A 14,961-nucleotide genomic window follows, 5' to 3' on the forward strand; every position below is an offset into this window, starting at 1 on the left:
GAGCTATTTATTTCAAAACACATAATGGTAGAATTCAACTGATTTTTCTGTACATAGGGCAGGTGGAGGGAGTAAATTATGTACCTGACTCGGTCAGAGCGACTAATATATTTATATACGCACTTGACGTTATCACCGAAAAATCAAATATGCCTAAGAAAATTAAAAGAAAAAAAATGTCCTTTGCTTTGTTCTTGGAGTGACCTTGGGGGAGGGACGTTTATTTTTGTGTCTCCTTATGCTGTATTAATTTCAAATGAAAAACTTAAAATAAAAAACTTGACTTTGGTCAAAAAAATTTTACGTTGGGACCAAAAAAATACCAATATAATTATGAGAAAAAGACAGTAAAACACCTTTAAAATTACTAAATGACAAATTAGGGTAAGTGAATTTAAAATATCAATTCAAGCCCCAGATACTATTTTAGAATTTTCAAATATTGTAAAATGACAATATTGTCCTTATTATATGACTACTTTCATATAACTATTGACTACTTTTGTTTTAAAGTTCTGGTTACTATTTTTATATAGCTATTGACTACACAATGGTAATAAATTGTATTACTAGAGTAGTTAGTAGCTTAACAAGATTAGTCATCAGAGTTTAAAAGTAAATGTACTCAATAGCTAAAAAAGAATAGTCAATATATAAAAAAGAGTAGTCACCGGAGCTCATATGACCTGTCATCAGAGTTCTGGTAACATGTCATCAGAGTTTAATAATAAATGTAGTTATTAGCTAAAAAAGAGTAGTCAATACATAAGAAAGAGTAAGGCCGGAAGGCGGAATTGCTGAGGTTGCAGTATTTTAAAAAAAAAGATAAAAAAAATAGTAAAAGACATTTGTGTAATTTTACAAGATTAAAAATTCCAAAAAAATACCTAGGTCTTGAATTGGGATTTTGAGATTGAGATACCTCATTTGTCATTTGGTATTGTTGAGGGCATTTTAGTGTCTTTTTCTCATATTATAGTGCAAATTCTGGTTTTTTTGGGTTTTGGGGGGGGGGTGGGGAGGTTAGATAATCTAACATTCAAGGCCTACCCACTTCAACTGAAGGATTTAATGGGGGTCAAACTAATTCAGATTCAGAACAAACCAAGTTTCAAATTTTTACTAGGAGAGGTATTCACATTTAGTACTCGACAGTGTTTCAAATAGGATTACCTCCAATAGGAGGATATTTATACTTTAACAAAAAAAAAAGATTGAGAAGGGCTGGATATTTTCTGTGGATCGGCTCATTTGTACCAGGCCCAAAAGACTGAAGTATATCTGATCATGGAGTCACCCACCATTTACAATAATTTTCTCAATTTTTTCTTGGGTCCAATACTTGTGTCAACTTTGGGCCCAAATAAACCTGCCCGTATTTTTTTGCCCCTGTATTTTAATTTTGTTTACGTCCTAGTCCTATCCCCACGCAAAAGACTTGAGAGTCGTACCCCAATGTGCACGATAGACTTTTTGTGATGGAGTGGTCATTTTCCTTCAAGACTCGTTCAAAAGTTTAAAGTCATCTATTTTATTTATGACCGTTGAGTCGTCCCCCCAATTTACACGCCAAACTTTGGGGATATTTCTACACAAGTTCCAACTTTTTGTTGCCTCATACATGCATGGAATTTTAAAAAGAATAATATCAGCTAACTCATAAATAATTAATGTGTTTATTTCTTTTGTTTTTTTCCAGCCAAAGATAAATAATGTCTTTACGAAATGACATATTGATCATTTTAACGTACAAGAAGTGAGAATGATTCCTAGGTTCCAAAAGAGTAATGTAATAAATTTGTCTGAAAAAATTAACTGAGATACTAGTTTTAAATATCAATTATTACAAATATTGATGTATCAGCTGTTATAAATCGAGCGTTCAAATTGTATCAGTTACTCTTAATAATCTATAATTATTGGAACTTTCACATTTGCAAGTTTTTGGATCGATATGGAATTAATCTTTCAAGAGTAATTTTTGAATCTAGGCGTATTCTTCCTCGCAATAGTATCAAAATATAGTCCCTTTTAGCCTAATAATTATACAGAGTGGTAGTAACATCAACAACAGTAGTAGTACAGTAAGACTGATTCAAAAAGAAAAGCGCAAACACCAATATAAATAGGGTACCACTGCTTCGCTATTTCTTGTATCAGATAAGTACAATCTGAGTGAAACCAAGCGCTCTTCGATCTTCAAGATGGATTCCAATATGTTTTCCGGTTGTGTGAGAATTCTGAGAGAATCCCATTCCATTCTTCTGAAAAACAGAAGCCTTATGGCCTCCATCTCCTTACTCATCCTCCTCCTTCACTCTTTCCTCGTCTCATGCAAATTCTTCTTCCTTAGGCTTTTAATTAAAGATTTTGCCATGAAAGAAACTCGTCTGTTCTTTACAAGCCCAGAAAGTTCTCAGTACACCAACCTTGTTTCTGCTATGACAGAAGATGTTCACTTATTTGCAGCACTCGCATGGTTCTTCGTTCTTGTCCTCTCCATGGCCTCCTTATTCTCAGCAGCCACTGTAGTTTTAGCATCAGCTATAACTTATGGAAAAGAAAACTTGTCTTTCAGAGATTTGCTGCCAAAAGTATTCAAAGCAAGTAAAAGGCTAATAATCACTTGGTTCTACGTATCTGTCTTTGATCTTGGTTATTTAGTCCTTGCATCCATTTCCATATTTGCCTTGGCTATGAATTTGGCTTCTCCACAACGCCCAACAACCTTTGTTTATGTCATATCAATTCCAGTGTTAGCTTTTCTGATATTCCTCGCAGTGGTTTGGAACATGTCTGTTGTTATTTCAGTACTTGAAGAGAAAAGCGGACTTGAAGCAATTGGGAAGGCTTCGCAGATTTTGAAGGGATTGAAGGGGCAAGGGTTTCTGCTAAATCTTGTTTATACAGTAATTGCTTTGATTGTGCAGATCTGGTGGTTCCTGGAGACAAAGAAGAAAGGAACTTACAACTCACTGTTTCTGGCACTAATTTTGGTGAATGTCACCTGCCTCACTAAGATGTCACAAATGATGGCGTTCACAGTGTTTTATCATATGTGCAAGTTCAACCATGGAGAAGAGGTTGAGTTGCAGGGAAACTTGGAATACACTAAGTTGCCCATTGAACCAATGATTGGAGCAGAAGCACCGTAGGGGGAAGAAAGTTATTATAATTAGTTACCTTAATTATGTATTTTGGTCGTTTGTTTCTTTCAGCGTTGTCTGGACATGCTGTTTCATGTACGTAGATGCTTTGAGCTTTGTCAATCACAATAAGACTATATATGTGTAGTGAGTGACATATATAGATACTTAGGTTGTTTAAGGCGTGGGTCTAATTCTACTAAGCTAGCTTTGGAAAGCAGTGCACAAGGTTCATTATATATTTTTGTTATGGAGAAAACATCTATGCATACACCTAATTAATAATATAATGCATGATTAAGAGAAAGTTGCTTTTAATTAAGAAGTATCCAAAAGGGGTAATGACACAAAGGGACCATGGAAGGAAATTAGTGGTTATAAAGGCGAGCATGAATTTTGAAAATTATAGAGAACGATTTTCAAAGTTTTAAAAAAGAAGTAATTGACTCATAATTTAATTGCAAATGGCAAAAGATGAGTTGTAAATTGCAGAAGCTCAATTCCAAATCTTCGAAAAGATTAGCTGCAAATGAATAAATGGTGAAAGTTTTATTGTAAATTTGAAGTTTAGTTGCAAATAGGAATCGTAGGTTAAGTAACTTAAAATTAATGGCAAATCACTTGTAAAATGTGGAATCTTACAAATCCCCAAAGCTTAATCATAAAAACCAAAAGACTAAATTTTAAAAGCTGCCGTATCAATTGGCTGAATTCTTTAAGTGTTCAGATTTGATTCACAATTTACAACTCATGTGCAACTATAATTTTTCACTATTTGTAACTGATGGGATTTGTGAAGCTTTCACAATTTAAGGAAAACAACTTATTTAGCATTCAAGCAGTTACTATCTTGGTGCAGGAAGATAAAATAGTTTAGGTGCAACTATAATTAATGGTCAAAATAAAATACTGCCTCCAGTTCTTAAAATAAAATTTAGTTTGTAATTCAGCAATTTTCACATTCTTTTCCCTATCTCCCCTTCTCTGGCTCCTTCACATTTGTACGTGTCTTGGGCTTCTCATGGAGTTCCCATCCTGGCCCAGATAAATCCTTTGTGACCAATTGAGTAATTGACCATTACAGTGATATAAATGGGAATACCTTTCTCGACCTTCTTCTGGCTAAGATCAAGTGTAGTGTCTGTTTTTATCAGTTTAATATCTGTTACGTGCCATAGGCCCACATGATATTAAAGTACTCCTCCGGTCCTTATTATAAGACCCAATTTGACTTTTTATTTGGTCCTAATTATAAGACCCAATCCATTTTCTCTCTTATATTTATGTATTTTTTTCCAAGATAATCCTTCTAATAATGATAGTTTTAACCAATATACTTAATTAGCAAGAATATTTTAGGAATAACAACACTTATTTATTATAAATAACCAACTTAACTTACTTCCTTAATCTCCTCAAATAAGTCAATTGGGTCTTATAATTAGGACCGGAGGAGTAATACAAATAAGGATTTATTAACAGCGAGAGTTGAGGCTAGCAGAAGGAACTAATTTTTCAAAATATGACAAATCAATATTCAAATCTTAAGATGCTCATAAATATCTAATAGTGTCTCGAATGAAATTGCTTCTAATAGGAAGATACCTATGTCTAGTAAAAAAGAGTGTATTACTTTTTTTGAGTTACAGAGGCAAGAAATAACAGCTAGAACGAACTTCTAGCAACTAGACGACTTTCTGCGAACAGAATCGGAGATCATCCAGATAACGGGGGCAAGCATTCATCTGGCAGACTAATATAAAGAAAAACAATAATTTTCAAAAGCAGGGAATGACGCCTCCAAATAAAAACAAAAAATAAATGTTACCCGTGTAAGAATATCAGACAGATAGATGAATCACACGAACCGGATTTCTTGACCACTTCTCAGGCAGTCTTTTTCTTAAAGAACGATTCAGTCTATTTAAATATCTCAACGGTAATAACATATTTATTACTTTCGCACCAAGTTTCGGAAAGAATTGAACGTTATTCTATTACTCCCTCCGTTCCTTATTATAAGAGACATTTGATGCTTATGGCATGTTCCTATATATAAGAGACACTTACAACTTGTCTCTACTTTTTTGTGTTGATTTACTATTTTACCCATATTTATTATCTCCAACTCACACTCTCTCTCCCTCCCACTTCTCTTTCTTTTAATAATTTAATTATTCTCTCTCATGCTCTCTCTCCTTATTAATGAGGGCATTTTTGGAAAAAAGTTATACTTTTTACACATTAATTGTTCTTAACTAATTTTAACTGTTTTTTTGATCAACGTACTTCGGTTATTTGTCTCTTATAATAAGGAACGGAGGGAGTAGTATTTATCCACTGTACACATGCAAGAGGCCTTTGACTAGTATACACTAATACTGTGAACGTTATTCTATTAGCATTTATAGGAGTTGTAATCTCCCTCCAGTTTGTAAGTCAGACCTATATTAATTAATGTAATCCAGAATACTATGTCTACACAATTAAACTAATAAAGCCGTACTGATCTAAATTTCTGTCTTGTTTCATTTTCTATAAATTAGCATATCTTCAAGTATTTCCATTCAGACTGATTCAGAAGGGAAAACGCTAAGGCTAATATAAATAGATAACCGTTGCTTGTGTTATTTCCAGCACCAGAGTGTCTAATCCGAGAGATATCAGCACTCTTGTTACAAGATGGAATCCAATTCTCTTTCAAGTTTTGTGAGAATTCTAAGACAGTCTCTTCTTATTTTTCTGAAAAACAGATGCCTTATGGCCTTCTTAGCCTTACTCATCCTTCTTCTCCACTCCTTGCTCTTTTCATGCAATTACTTCTCCATTGAGCCTTTAACGAAAGATCTTGTCATGAAGCAAGCTAAGTTGTTTTTCGCACGCCCAGGTAGCTCTCAGTATACAAACATCGTTACAGCTATGACATCAGATTTTCACAAGTTAGCAGCAGTCGAATGGTTCTTCATTCTTGCCCTCTCCTTCGCCTCCTTATTCTCATCAGCCATTACTGTTTTGGCATCATCAGTAACTTATGCAGAAGGAAAAACATCTTTCAGAGATTTGCTCGCTAGATTATTCAAAACATGCAAAAGGCCAATAGTCACTTGGTTCTTCATATCTCTCTTTAATCTTGGTTATGTTTTCCTAGTATTCTCTATGATTTTTCCTTTCACTGTGAATTTTTCTGTCCCATTATTTCGCCCAACAACCTTTGTTTATGTCATGTTGATTCCGATGTCAGCTTTCCATACGTACCTCGCTGTTGTTTGGAGAATGTCTGTTGTGATTTCAGTGCTTGAAGAGAAAAGTGGACTTGAGGCACTTGGGAAAGCTTGGCAGATTTTGAAGGGATTCAAGGTACAAGGGTTTCTGCTAAATCTTATGTATGACGTACCTGTGTTGATTGGGTATATCTGGTGGTACAAGGAGAGCCCAAAGAAAGGAACTTACTATACGCTGGTTACGGGACTGATTCTGTTAAACGTTGCTTGTGTGATCAAGATGTTGATTGTGGTGGCGTTCACAGTGTTATACCATATGTGCAAGCAGAGCCATGGAGAAGAGGTTGAGTTGCAAGGAAGCTTGAAATACACTAAGGTGTCCGATGATGAACCAACCGTTGGATCAGAAATTCCATAAGGAAGAAACATGTTACAATAATTTCTTCATGTGCTTCATAGATCTCAAGCAGTCACGGAGATTGTTTCCCTCTTCAATATATTGATGAAGCTTATCTCTGTTGTCTATCTGATTAAGCTTGACCTTTCGTATTTTGACGTGTCATTGTTTTCAGACTCAGTTTGGTTTACATGTACTCCAGTTTTACAAGTTATTATAGCTTTGTAAATAGTATGAATTGTTATAATTTTTATATGCACACATATATATTGGTATGTTGATTCTGCAAGTTGGCTAGGAAAGTACGAGAGACGTTAATTCAAGTTTGATATTCTATCACCTTCAAATAATTCAAACTTCAAAGAAATTTCTGTTGATAAAGTATAGATTAGATAGACACGAGCGCATGTATGGAAAAACAGAAACAGAGAAGCCCAGCTCTCATGGAGTGGTGGCACTCCAAATGGCCATCCAATTTTATCTTTTGAATAAAACGGAAACATAGTACTATATCTACTCAACCAATATATATATATATATATATATATATATATCAGCAGAACAATACAATGGCCATTCAAATTTGAGTATCGATTCTCTGACTTGCGGGAAAATGACTGAATGATAAACAGTCAAGAGAATCAAGTCCGTCAAACTAATTCTTTTCGCTAAAACCTACGGGATTGTTGGATTAGTCCCACAAAAATAAAAGCTCATTAATGTCCTGTTGTTGTGAATGATTTGCGATGGTTGCACATGATTTTGTTCCTTATGATCCACAAAGAGCTTTGACTTGTATATGTTAGTGTTGGGAAGGACTTATCAACTCATCATAATCAATTGTCCTTCTATGGACTAAGTCAAGACTCATCATTGCAGTCGCTTTTGAACTCTTCAAAAGTGAGTTTTAAAACCAAAAATTTAGTTTGGGCCTTAATTCCAATATAATAATCTCCAACATTTCTGCAAATCCTAAATTCGCTGTTGCTTCCCAATAATGAGAGCTGTGCTGATCACTTTTCTTTCGCGTTTGGTTATACAATTAAATTAGCATATGTCCCCGAAACTTCCTTCCAAAGTCAAACGCATGAAATATATGACCAGTTCAGAAGGAAAACGCCAAGCTTAGATAATATAAATAGATAGCTATTGTTTGAGCTCTTTCCTGTGCCATATAGTTCAATCTGAGGTATCAAAAACAATCATCTAAAGATGGAATCCAATTCACTTTCAAGCTTTGTGGGAATTCTAAGGGAATCCCTTCTCATTTTCCTGAAAAACAAACGCCTTATGGTCTCCATAGCCTTGCTCATCCTTCTTCTCCAATCCTTCCTCGTCTTGTGCAATTTCTTCTCCATTATGCCTTTGACGCAAGATTTTCTCATGAAGCAAACTGAACTTTTATTCGCAAGTCCAGGTAGCTCTCAGTATACCGACATCGTTGCCTCTATGACATCGTATTTTCGCAAATTTGCAGGACTTGAATGGTTCTTCATTCTTGCTCTATTCATGGCTTCTGTATTCTCATCAGCCATTACTATTTTGGCTTCAGCTGTAACTTATGCAGAAGCAAACTTATCTTTCAGAGATTTGCTATCAAGAGTATTCAAATCTTGCAAAAGGCCAATAACCACTTGGTTCTACATATCTCTCTTCAATCTTGGTTACATTTTCCTTGAACTGTCTTTCATTCTTCCCTTCTCTGTGAATTTTTCTTCTCCATTATTTCGCCCAACAACCTTTGCCTATGTCCTGCTGATTCCCGTATCAGCTTTCCAAATGTACCTCTCAGTTTTCTGGAAAATGTCTCTTGTCATTTCTGTACTTGAAGAAAAAGTGGTCTTGAAGCATTTGGGAAGGCTTCGCAGATATTGAAGGGATTGAAGTTACAAGGGTTTCTGCTAAATCTTGTTTATGGAGTACCTGGTTTGATTGTGTATATATGGTGGTCCATGAAGAACACACAGAATGGAACTCACATTAATCCGCTTTTAATGGGATTAATTTTGTTAAACGTTGGTTGTCTGATTAAAATGCTACTGGACATGGGGTTCACAGTGTTATACCATAAGTGCAAGCTGAGACAGGAAGAGGAGGTTGAATTGAAAGGAAGCTTGGAATACACTAAGGTGGCGTCAATTGAACCAACAATGGTTGGGGCAGCAATACCATGAGGAAGAAAAGTTGTTAAAATTTCTTATATGTATTATTTGATCATTTATTTCTGTTTCCAATTGAAGTCTAGTGTTATTTATATTTGCAAATGCTTTTGAGCTTTTTGCAATTACTCGTTGAAAATAAGATTCTGTAAGAGGATTAGCGTTCATCATATGCTTCGTATGTTTTAAATCTGATTTGGTTTGAAGAATTTTCCTTGAGCGTAGATTAGAGAGGTACGCAAACACTTTTACTAATGGTTGGTCGCCATCCAAAATCAAGTATGGATACTTTGACCTGAACAAAATGACTAAATGAACTTGGTCCATCATCTGACCAATTGAAAGAAGGGTGTTAAATGAAACGATGTCGTGGAAGTAGGAGCACTTAGCAAGTAAAATGACCGGTCTGCTCACAACTCGCACCCCACACACTGTTGCAAGCACAAGTTTAAAATGAGAGTTTAATTCTAGAAGACTAGCACGACGAGAGAGAGACCCCATATGTGGGACTCATAACAAATCCCTTGCGGCCTCCATCACCTTGCTCATCCTCCTCCTCCACTCTTTCCTCTTCACATGCAAATTCTTCTCCATTAAGGTTTTCCTGGAAGAACTTGTCAAGGATTAAACCAGGGTTTAGGTAGCCCTCTGCATGGCCTCCTTATGCTCATCAACCGTTACTGTTTTAACATCAGCTGCAACTTTATGGAGTATGAAACTTGTCTTTTAGATATTTTCTGTCAAATGCAGTCAGGTCTTGTCAAAGGCTATTTATTACAGAAATTTGGTTAAAAGTCCTTGTTTGAAAATTTAATTGGCTAAATGGACTTAAATTTGAGCAATTGGAACTATAATCCGTGAGTATAACTTTCTTCCACTGTATGCAACATATTATCAATAATATACAACAATAATCAATACAAAAATCATTTGCACATAGCAGAAGATATGTTACACACAACGAAAAATAATTACACTCATAGATTATAATTACATTTGTTTAAATTTAAGTCTTTTTAGCTAATTAAGTTTTCAAACATGATTTTTTTTTTTACCAAATTTCCCTATTTATTACTTGTTTCTATGTATCTCTTTTAGACCCTGGTTATTTTTTCCTAGCATTCCTTTCTATTTTCCCCTTTAAGAATTTTGCTTCTCCATTTCGCCCAACAACATTTCTCCAAGCGACAATGTTTCTGGTCATAGCTTTTCATATGTACCTAGTAGTTGCTTCGATTATGTTTCTAGTTATTTCAGTATTTGAAGAGAAAAGTGGACCTGAGGAGGCAATTGGGAAAGCTTCACAGATTCTGAAGCGACTGAAGTTACAAGAGTTTCTGGTAAATCTTATGTATGGAGTTTCCAATTGGATTATGTCTATCTATTGGTTCAAGGCGATAAAAAGGAAAGGAGCTTACTGTTTGCTGTCTTCAGTTTCAATTTACATGAATGTCATATGTGATTAAGATGTCACTCAGCCATGATCCCAGAATTTATTATGGGCCAAGAGAAAATATGGCTTGGCCATCTGGGGAAGGAATAGGCGAAGAAAAATAGAAAGGTACAAGTCATTAGAAGTGAAGGAGGGTTATACTGGGAGGGGCTACGGCGTCTTCTGGTTTTTTTTCATTGGTTCTAGATTTGCGACTGTTATGCACACACCGCACCCACATGCATCTGTGTGTGTGTGTGTGTGTATCAGCTTCAGCTTCATGAATTTCAATAGAGAATTACAGTTAGCGTCATTCACCGGCTTAGCCCTCCTATTTTTAATCTGTTCTCATTATACTACTTCCACATTTGCACTACAAACTAGATCTTACATTTAGGACCTAAAATAGTATTAAGTGTGTTCATTACACAATCATGGTGGCTTATGCAGTATTTTATCATAAACGCAAGTAGTCATGGGAAAGAGGTTAAATTGCAATGGAATCTTTGAATACATTGAGGCATCCAAAGAACCAATGATTAAAACATAAATACCATAAGGAAGAAGATTGTTATAACAATTTCTTCATGTATTTGATCTTTTATTTCTTTCACTGCATAAACAATTTCTTCTGTTTCCACTTTTGCACTCTAATTTCTTCATGGCCCCGAGTTCTTAATTTTTTTTTCTTAGGATTACATAGATACTATCTCTAGTTCTGAGCACTACACACAAAATCTTAAATTTAGAACCAAAAGGAGTTTTTTTTTTTTTTCACCTCTCCAAAATTTATATGAATTTTGTATTATAGATTTCTTTTGATTAATCTCGGCTTCCGTCATTCTGAATCCTGGCAGGAAGAAGCTCCTCAGTTTCAAAGCAAACTACTCTAAATGATGGTATGGTATAGTTGAAAGAGAATAATAACATACAGAATGTACAATTCAAATACGAAATGGAATGATCCTAAGATGAGAAAATCAAGCGTCATCACCATCATCACTTCCAGCAATATGAGCTTCTTGAGCTTGCAAGTATCTGCTGCCATCAGGGCCAACAACCTTAAACCTACTCAAGAACAGATCATGTCACCAAAAGGGTGTATTAATGAACCACCAAAAAGTAAAGGTCAAGTACTGAAATGGCATAGTAAACCTCCACTAAAAATAACAATCTAGCATCAAAGGGGTTAGCTCAGTTGATAAACAAAGAAGGTATATCCATACTAATCTAGGTTCAATTCCTTCAAAAAGCATGTTATGGCATATCCATACAATTCTAAATGCATCAGACTCAGGATAGAGTATACTCTTAAGATTGCCCGAAAAGAAGATTTGAAGTCAAGGAATGTACGGGACTTCAGGGGTATACCCAAAAAGTATAACAGACTGGACTGGTTACCTTTCAAGAATGAATTTTCCTTCTTTGTACTTTTCACTTTTCTCATGTGCAGCCTCCTAAATGAACAAAAGCGGAATAGGCATTTAGGAACACTTCACAATAACAACAGCATGATAAGAAAACAAGTAAATCACAGATAATGAGCTCTTAGAGATGGTCCTCACATATTTCCATCCAACAATGGACCCACATGTGACACAGAATATGTCAACAACAGTATGCAATCCTGTTATCATCATCCGCTCTTCTTTCTCTCCAACTGTGACATTCACACTGCCATAAAGAAGAGAAAACAGGATTTCAAAAAAGTCCCCATAAGTTCACCCTGACATTATGCCAGAAGTCCAGAACTTGAACTTTTTCAATCAGCAAGAATTCCACATCAGCACATTCAAGATGAACTGATGAAGCATGTACCAAGTTATTGGGTTCCTCTCAAGATATTGCAAATTCTAGAAATTTTAATATTATAAACATAGCAGCATAAACAGAATCTAGTATCTCCATTCCCAACTTCTAATGCTTCTCTCAACTCGAAATAACACTTACACTTCATTAAATAGGTAAGCCTTCCCATGCCTGCAATGGAAAGACTTGTGAAAGGAGGAAAAAAAGAAAAAAAACAGAGTTAGATTGCACAGATGATTCCATTTTCTGGATGCAAGAAATTTGTGAAATGCACAGTACAAATTAATGATTCAGAGTGCATATAGGAAATCATGAAAAGGAAGATAAAATCAACTACGATGTAAGTTTCCCAAATGCTTCTCTTCTTTTTAAACAAGTCACTAGAGGAAAAGGCTGAGTCAAAAAGAAGTTCTGTAGACAAAATATGTATATAACAAATGCCAACTCAATTGCTTCCAAAGATCCCCATTTGACATAGCATTTTTCAATTAAAAAATCCCACAACTTCACCATTGAAAAAATTGGCATGCTTTGATGGAGATATAATCAAAATTACCCAAATTCTGCCATACACGAAGACTGATTGAAGAATTGTATCATTAATATTATGTGCTGCACCAATTAGATTTCTCCTCCATAAACAAGTAAAATCGTCTCATCATAGGATTACAAGAGTCATCTATGCAATGAACTTCTTTAGATAACAAAAGTTGCATTCATTCAAACACCATTTCAAACAAGAATAACAATTATCACTTCAAGACACAGTGTACAAAGTGAGACTTTTCCACTCTTTCCAAAATAAGCGTGATATAGCACAAAGAAAAGATCCTCCTACAGTCAAAGAATCGCATGACAACAAAAGAATATATCAACACAACAAGATGAAGCATTGGCACGAGAAATGACATTGAAGAGTTGTATCTCATATGTCTTCAATATTTTTTTTTTTAAGTGGTTTAAAGAGTAATGATTAGATTCCTAAAAGGGCAGTTCAGTATATCAGCCTGAGTGTTTATGTAAAAGTTTAAAACACATCAAGACCCAGAGATAGGCACAGATACGGCTCCTCCCCATACTTGCAGTGCTTCAAAGACAACACAATATGATTTAAGGGATAAGAATATATATATCTGATAATGTTTGATTTTTCGATCAATTGATTTCCTCATATCTTGTCACCCCTAAAATTATACTCCTTCCCTCCCTCTCAGGTTCATTGTGTGCCCTCTATCATACCAGTAATGGGACTTCCTAGGTAGCTTATTAGCTTATATCTATTCTAAAGAGAACCCAGAAATGTCCATAAGAAAACTGCACAATCAAAATCCAGAAAGTAAAATTCAAGTTTCAGGGAAGAGAAATGAAACCTTGGAAATGATATCATCAAGAAGAGCAAGATGCGTACGGCAGTACTTGCAGCTATATATGCTTCCTTCCAGATTGACTAAGAACAACCTTCCCATATCCCCTGTCACTCCAATCTATCACCTTTGAAGCCCCAAGAAATAATGAATCGAATTTCCCTTCACGAAACGACCAAGGAGAAAAAAAAGATATCAAATATATGTAAATCACAAGCCGAAAAGAAAAATGAGAAATATTAACCTCTTAGAACCAGAAAAGCCAAATCAAAATAATAGATAAAATCAATCTAACAGAGGAGACATCAGGCAATGCAATTCAAAGCACGTGGCCGAACTAACAAGGAACAACAATTAGGAAAAATCTTAGATATACATATGGCGACGTAAACAATACAGATTGAGGGTGAGAATCATGAACGAAGACAGCGAAGGAATTCATTGAATCGTTTACCAGGAAAAAGTGCAAAGGCATTCGAATCCTAACACTCGGTAGTGGGATGGTCACTGAAATTTGGGCTTCGTGAATGACGGGCGGAAGATGACGCTCGTTATGCTAACTGTTTAGATTCTTTTGCAAAGTGGTGCCTACATTTATCGTTATTGATGGTTTGTTTTTATTTAATTTAAAAAAACTATGCTTTAAATAAAAATATAATAAGTACATTATTTTGAGAGGTGTAATTTTCTGGTTAGATTATTGGGAGAATTTTTAAGAGATCTTAAAAAAAATTAATTACTAAAAAGTTCAAATGATAAGCAACCAATCTAAATTAGTTGTCATTCTTTATTCTGGAACTTATTATTGCTTACTCTTCACTTGTCAATGGATTTTAAGGTAATTAAATCCTTTTCTTGAAACTTGATTAAAATTCTCCCTAGATTCTATGTACATCATGTTATTCAATGGGGAAAAAATCACATTTTTCAAATTTTAATTCAATTAAAAAATTAGCAGTATATATAAGTGATTGCATATAACTCTTACTATGGCCCAATCTGGATTAGTTTATTTTATAATTTCTCGAGGGGTTAACCAGGATATCATGTGCATGTGTTAAAAAAAAAAAAAAAAGTGATTACATCTATGAATCTAATATTGATCAAATAAATTTTCTTCTTAATTATTGAATTAAAAAGGGAGAACTACTAAAAAGTCTTAAGAAAAAAATTTAATTACTAAAAAATTTCAATAACAAATAACCAGTTTGAACTTATTATTATTTCCTCATTTGAAAATTATCATTATTGATTCTTCACTTGTTGATGAATTTTAGGTAATTAAATCGCATACTTCAGATATGATTGTAATTCTCCCAATTAAAAAAAAAAAAAAAGCTAAAAATTGGTAGGTGCGCGTCTACTCGCACATATGCATATTTGATGAGCAAACTTTCCTCCTGCCATGAGTGTATATGTGAGGAAATGCGAAA

General features: G+C 34.8%; 4 protein-coding genes and 1 pseudogene across 5 annotated transcripts; 4 read left to right on the forward strand and 1 right to left on the reverse strand.

The window, feature by feature from the left end:
* The first annotated feature begins 2,157 nt into the window (after positions 1 to 2,157).
* Positions 2,158 to 3,396, forward strand: LOC114738810 (uncharacterized). Its single transcript, XM_028926870.1, has one exon. The coding sequence runs from the start codon at positions 2,205 to 2,207 to the stop codon at positions 3,153 to 3,155; it is 951 nt and encodes a 316-aa protein (XP_028782703.1). The 5' UTR covers positions 2,158 to 2,204; the 3' UTR covers positions 3,156 to 3,396.
* An 848-nt stretch (positions 3,397 to 4,244) lies between these two features.
* Positions 4,245 to 4,350, forward strand: LOC114738813 (uncharacterized; annotated as a pseudogene).
* A 1,715-nt stretch (positions 4,351 to 6,065) lies between these two features.
* Positions 6,066 to 6,785, forward strand: LOC114738812 (uncharacterized). Its single transcript, XM_028926874.1, has one exon. The coding sequence runs from the start codon at positions 6,066 to 6,068 to the stop codon at positions 6,783 to 6,785; it is 720 nt and encodes a 239-aa protein (XP_028782707.1).
* A 1,191-nt stretch (positions 6,786 to 7,976) lies between these two features.
* LOC114738809 (uncharacterized) lies at positions 7,977 to 8,639 on the forward strand. The gene has a single exon (XM_028926869.1). It carries the CDS (start codon positions 7,977 to 7,979, stop codon positions 8,637 to 8,639), a length of 663 nt encoding a protein of 220 aa, XP_028782702.1.
* A 2,493-nt stretch (positions 8,640 to 11,132) lies between these two features.
* LOC114738811 (protein yippee-like) lies at positions 11,133 to 14,066 on the reverse strand. Of its 2 annotated transcripts, none has more exons than XM_028926871.1 (6): positions 13,983 to 14,066; positions 13,535 to 13,690; positions 12,306 to 12,349; positions 11,921 to 12,029; positions 11,757 to 11,812; positions 11,133 to 11,423 (listed from the first exon to the last, which is right to left on the reverse strand). In XM_028926871.1, the coding sequence occupies exons 2-6, from the start codon at positions 13,628 to 13,630 to the stop codon at positions 11,336 to 11,338; spliced, it is 393 nt and encodes a 130-aa protein (XP_028782704.1). In that variant the 5' UTR covers positions 13,631 to 13,690; positions 13,983 to 14,066; the 3' UTR covers positions 11,133 to 11,335. The 2 variants fall into 2 exon arrangements, with proteins under 2 accessions (XP_028782704.1, XP_028782706.1); XM_028926873.1 differs by lacking the exon at positions 13,983 to 14,066 and adding an exon at positions 13,773 to 13,917.
* Between the last annotated feature and the right edge of the window lie 895 nt (positions 14,067 to 14,961).

This window comes from Neltuma alba, unplaced genomic scaffold (assembly GCF_004799145.2).
Source record: "Neltuma alba isolate B1F8T4 unplaced genomic scaffold, ASM479914v2 tig00013691_pilon, whole genome shotgun sequence".
In the NCBI taxonomy this organism is placed as follows: domain Eukaryota; kingdom Viridiplantae; phylum Streptophyta; class Magnoliopsida; order Fabales; family Fabaceae; genus Neltuma; species Neltuma alba.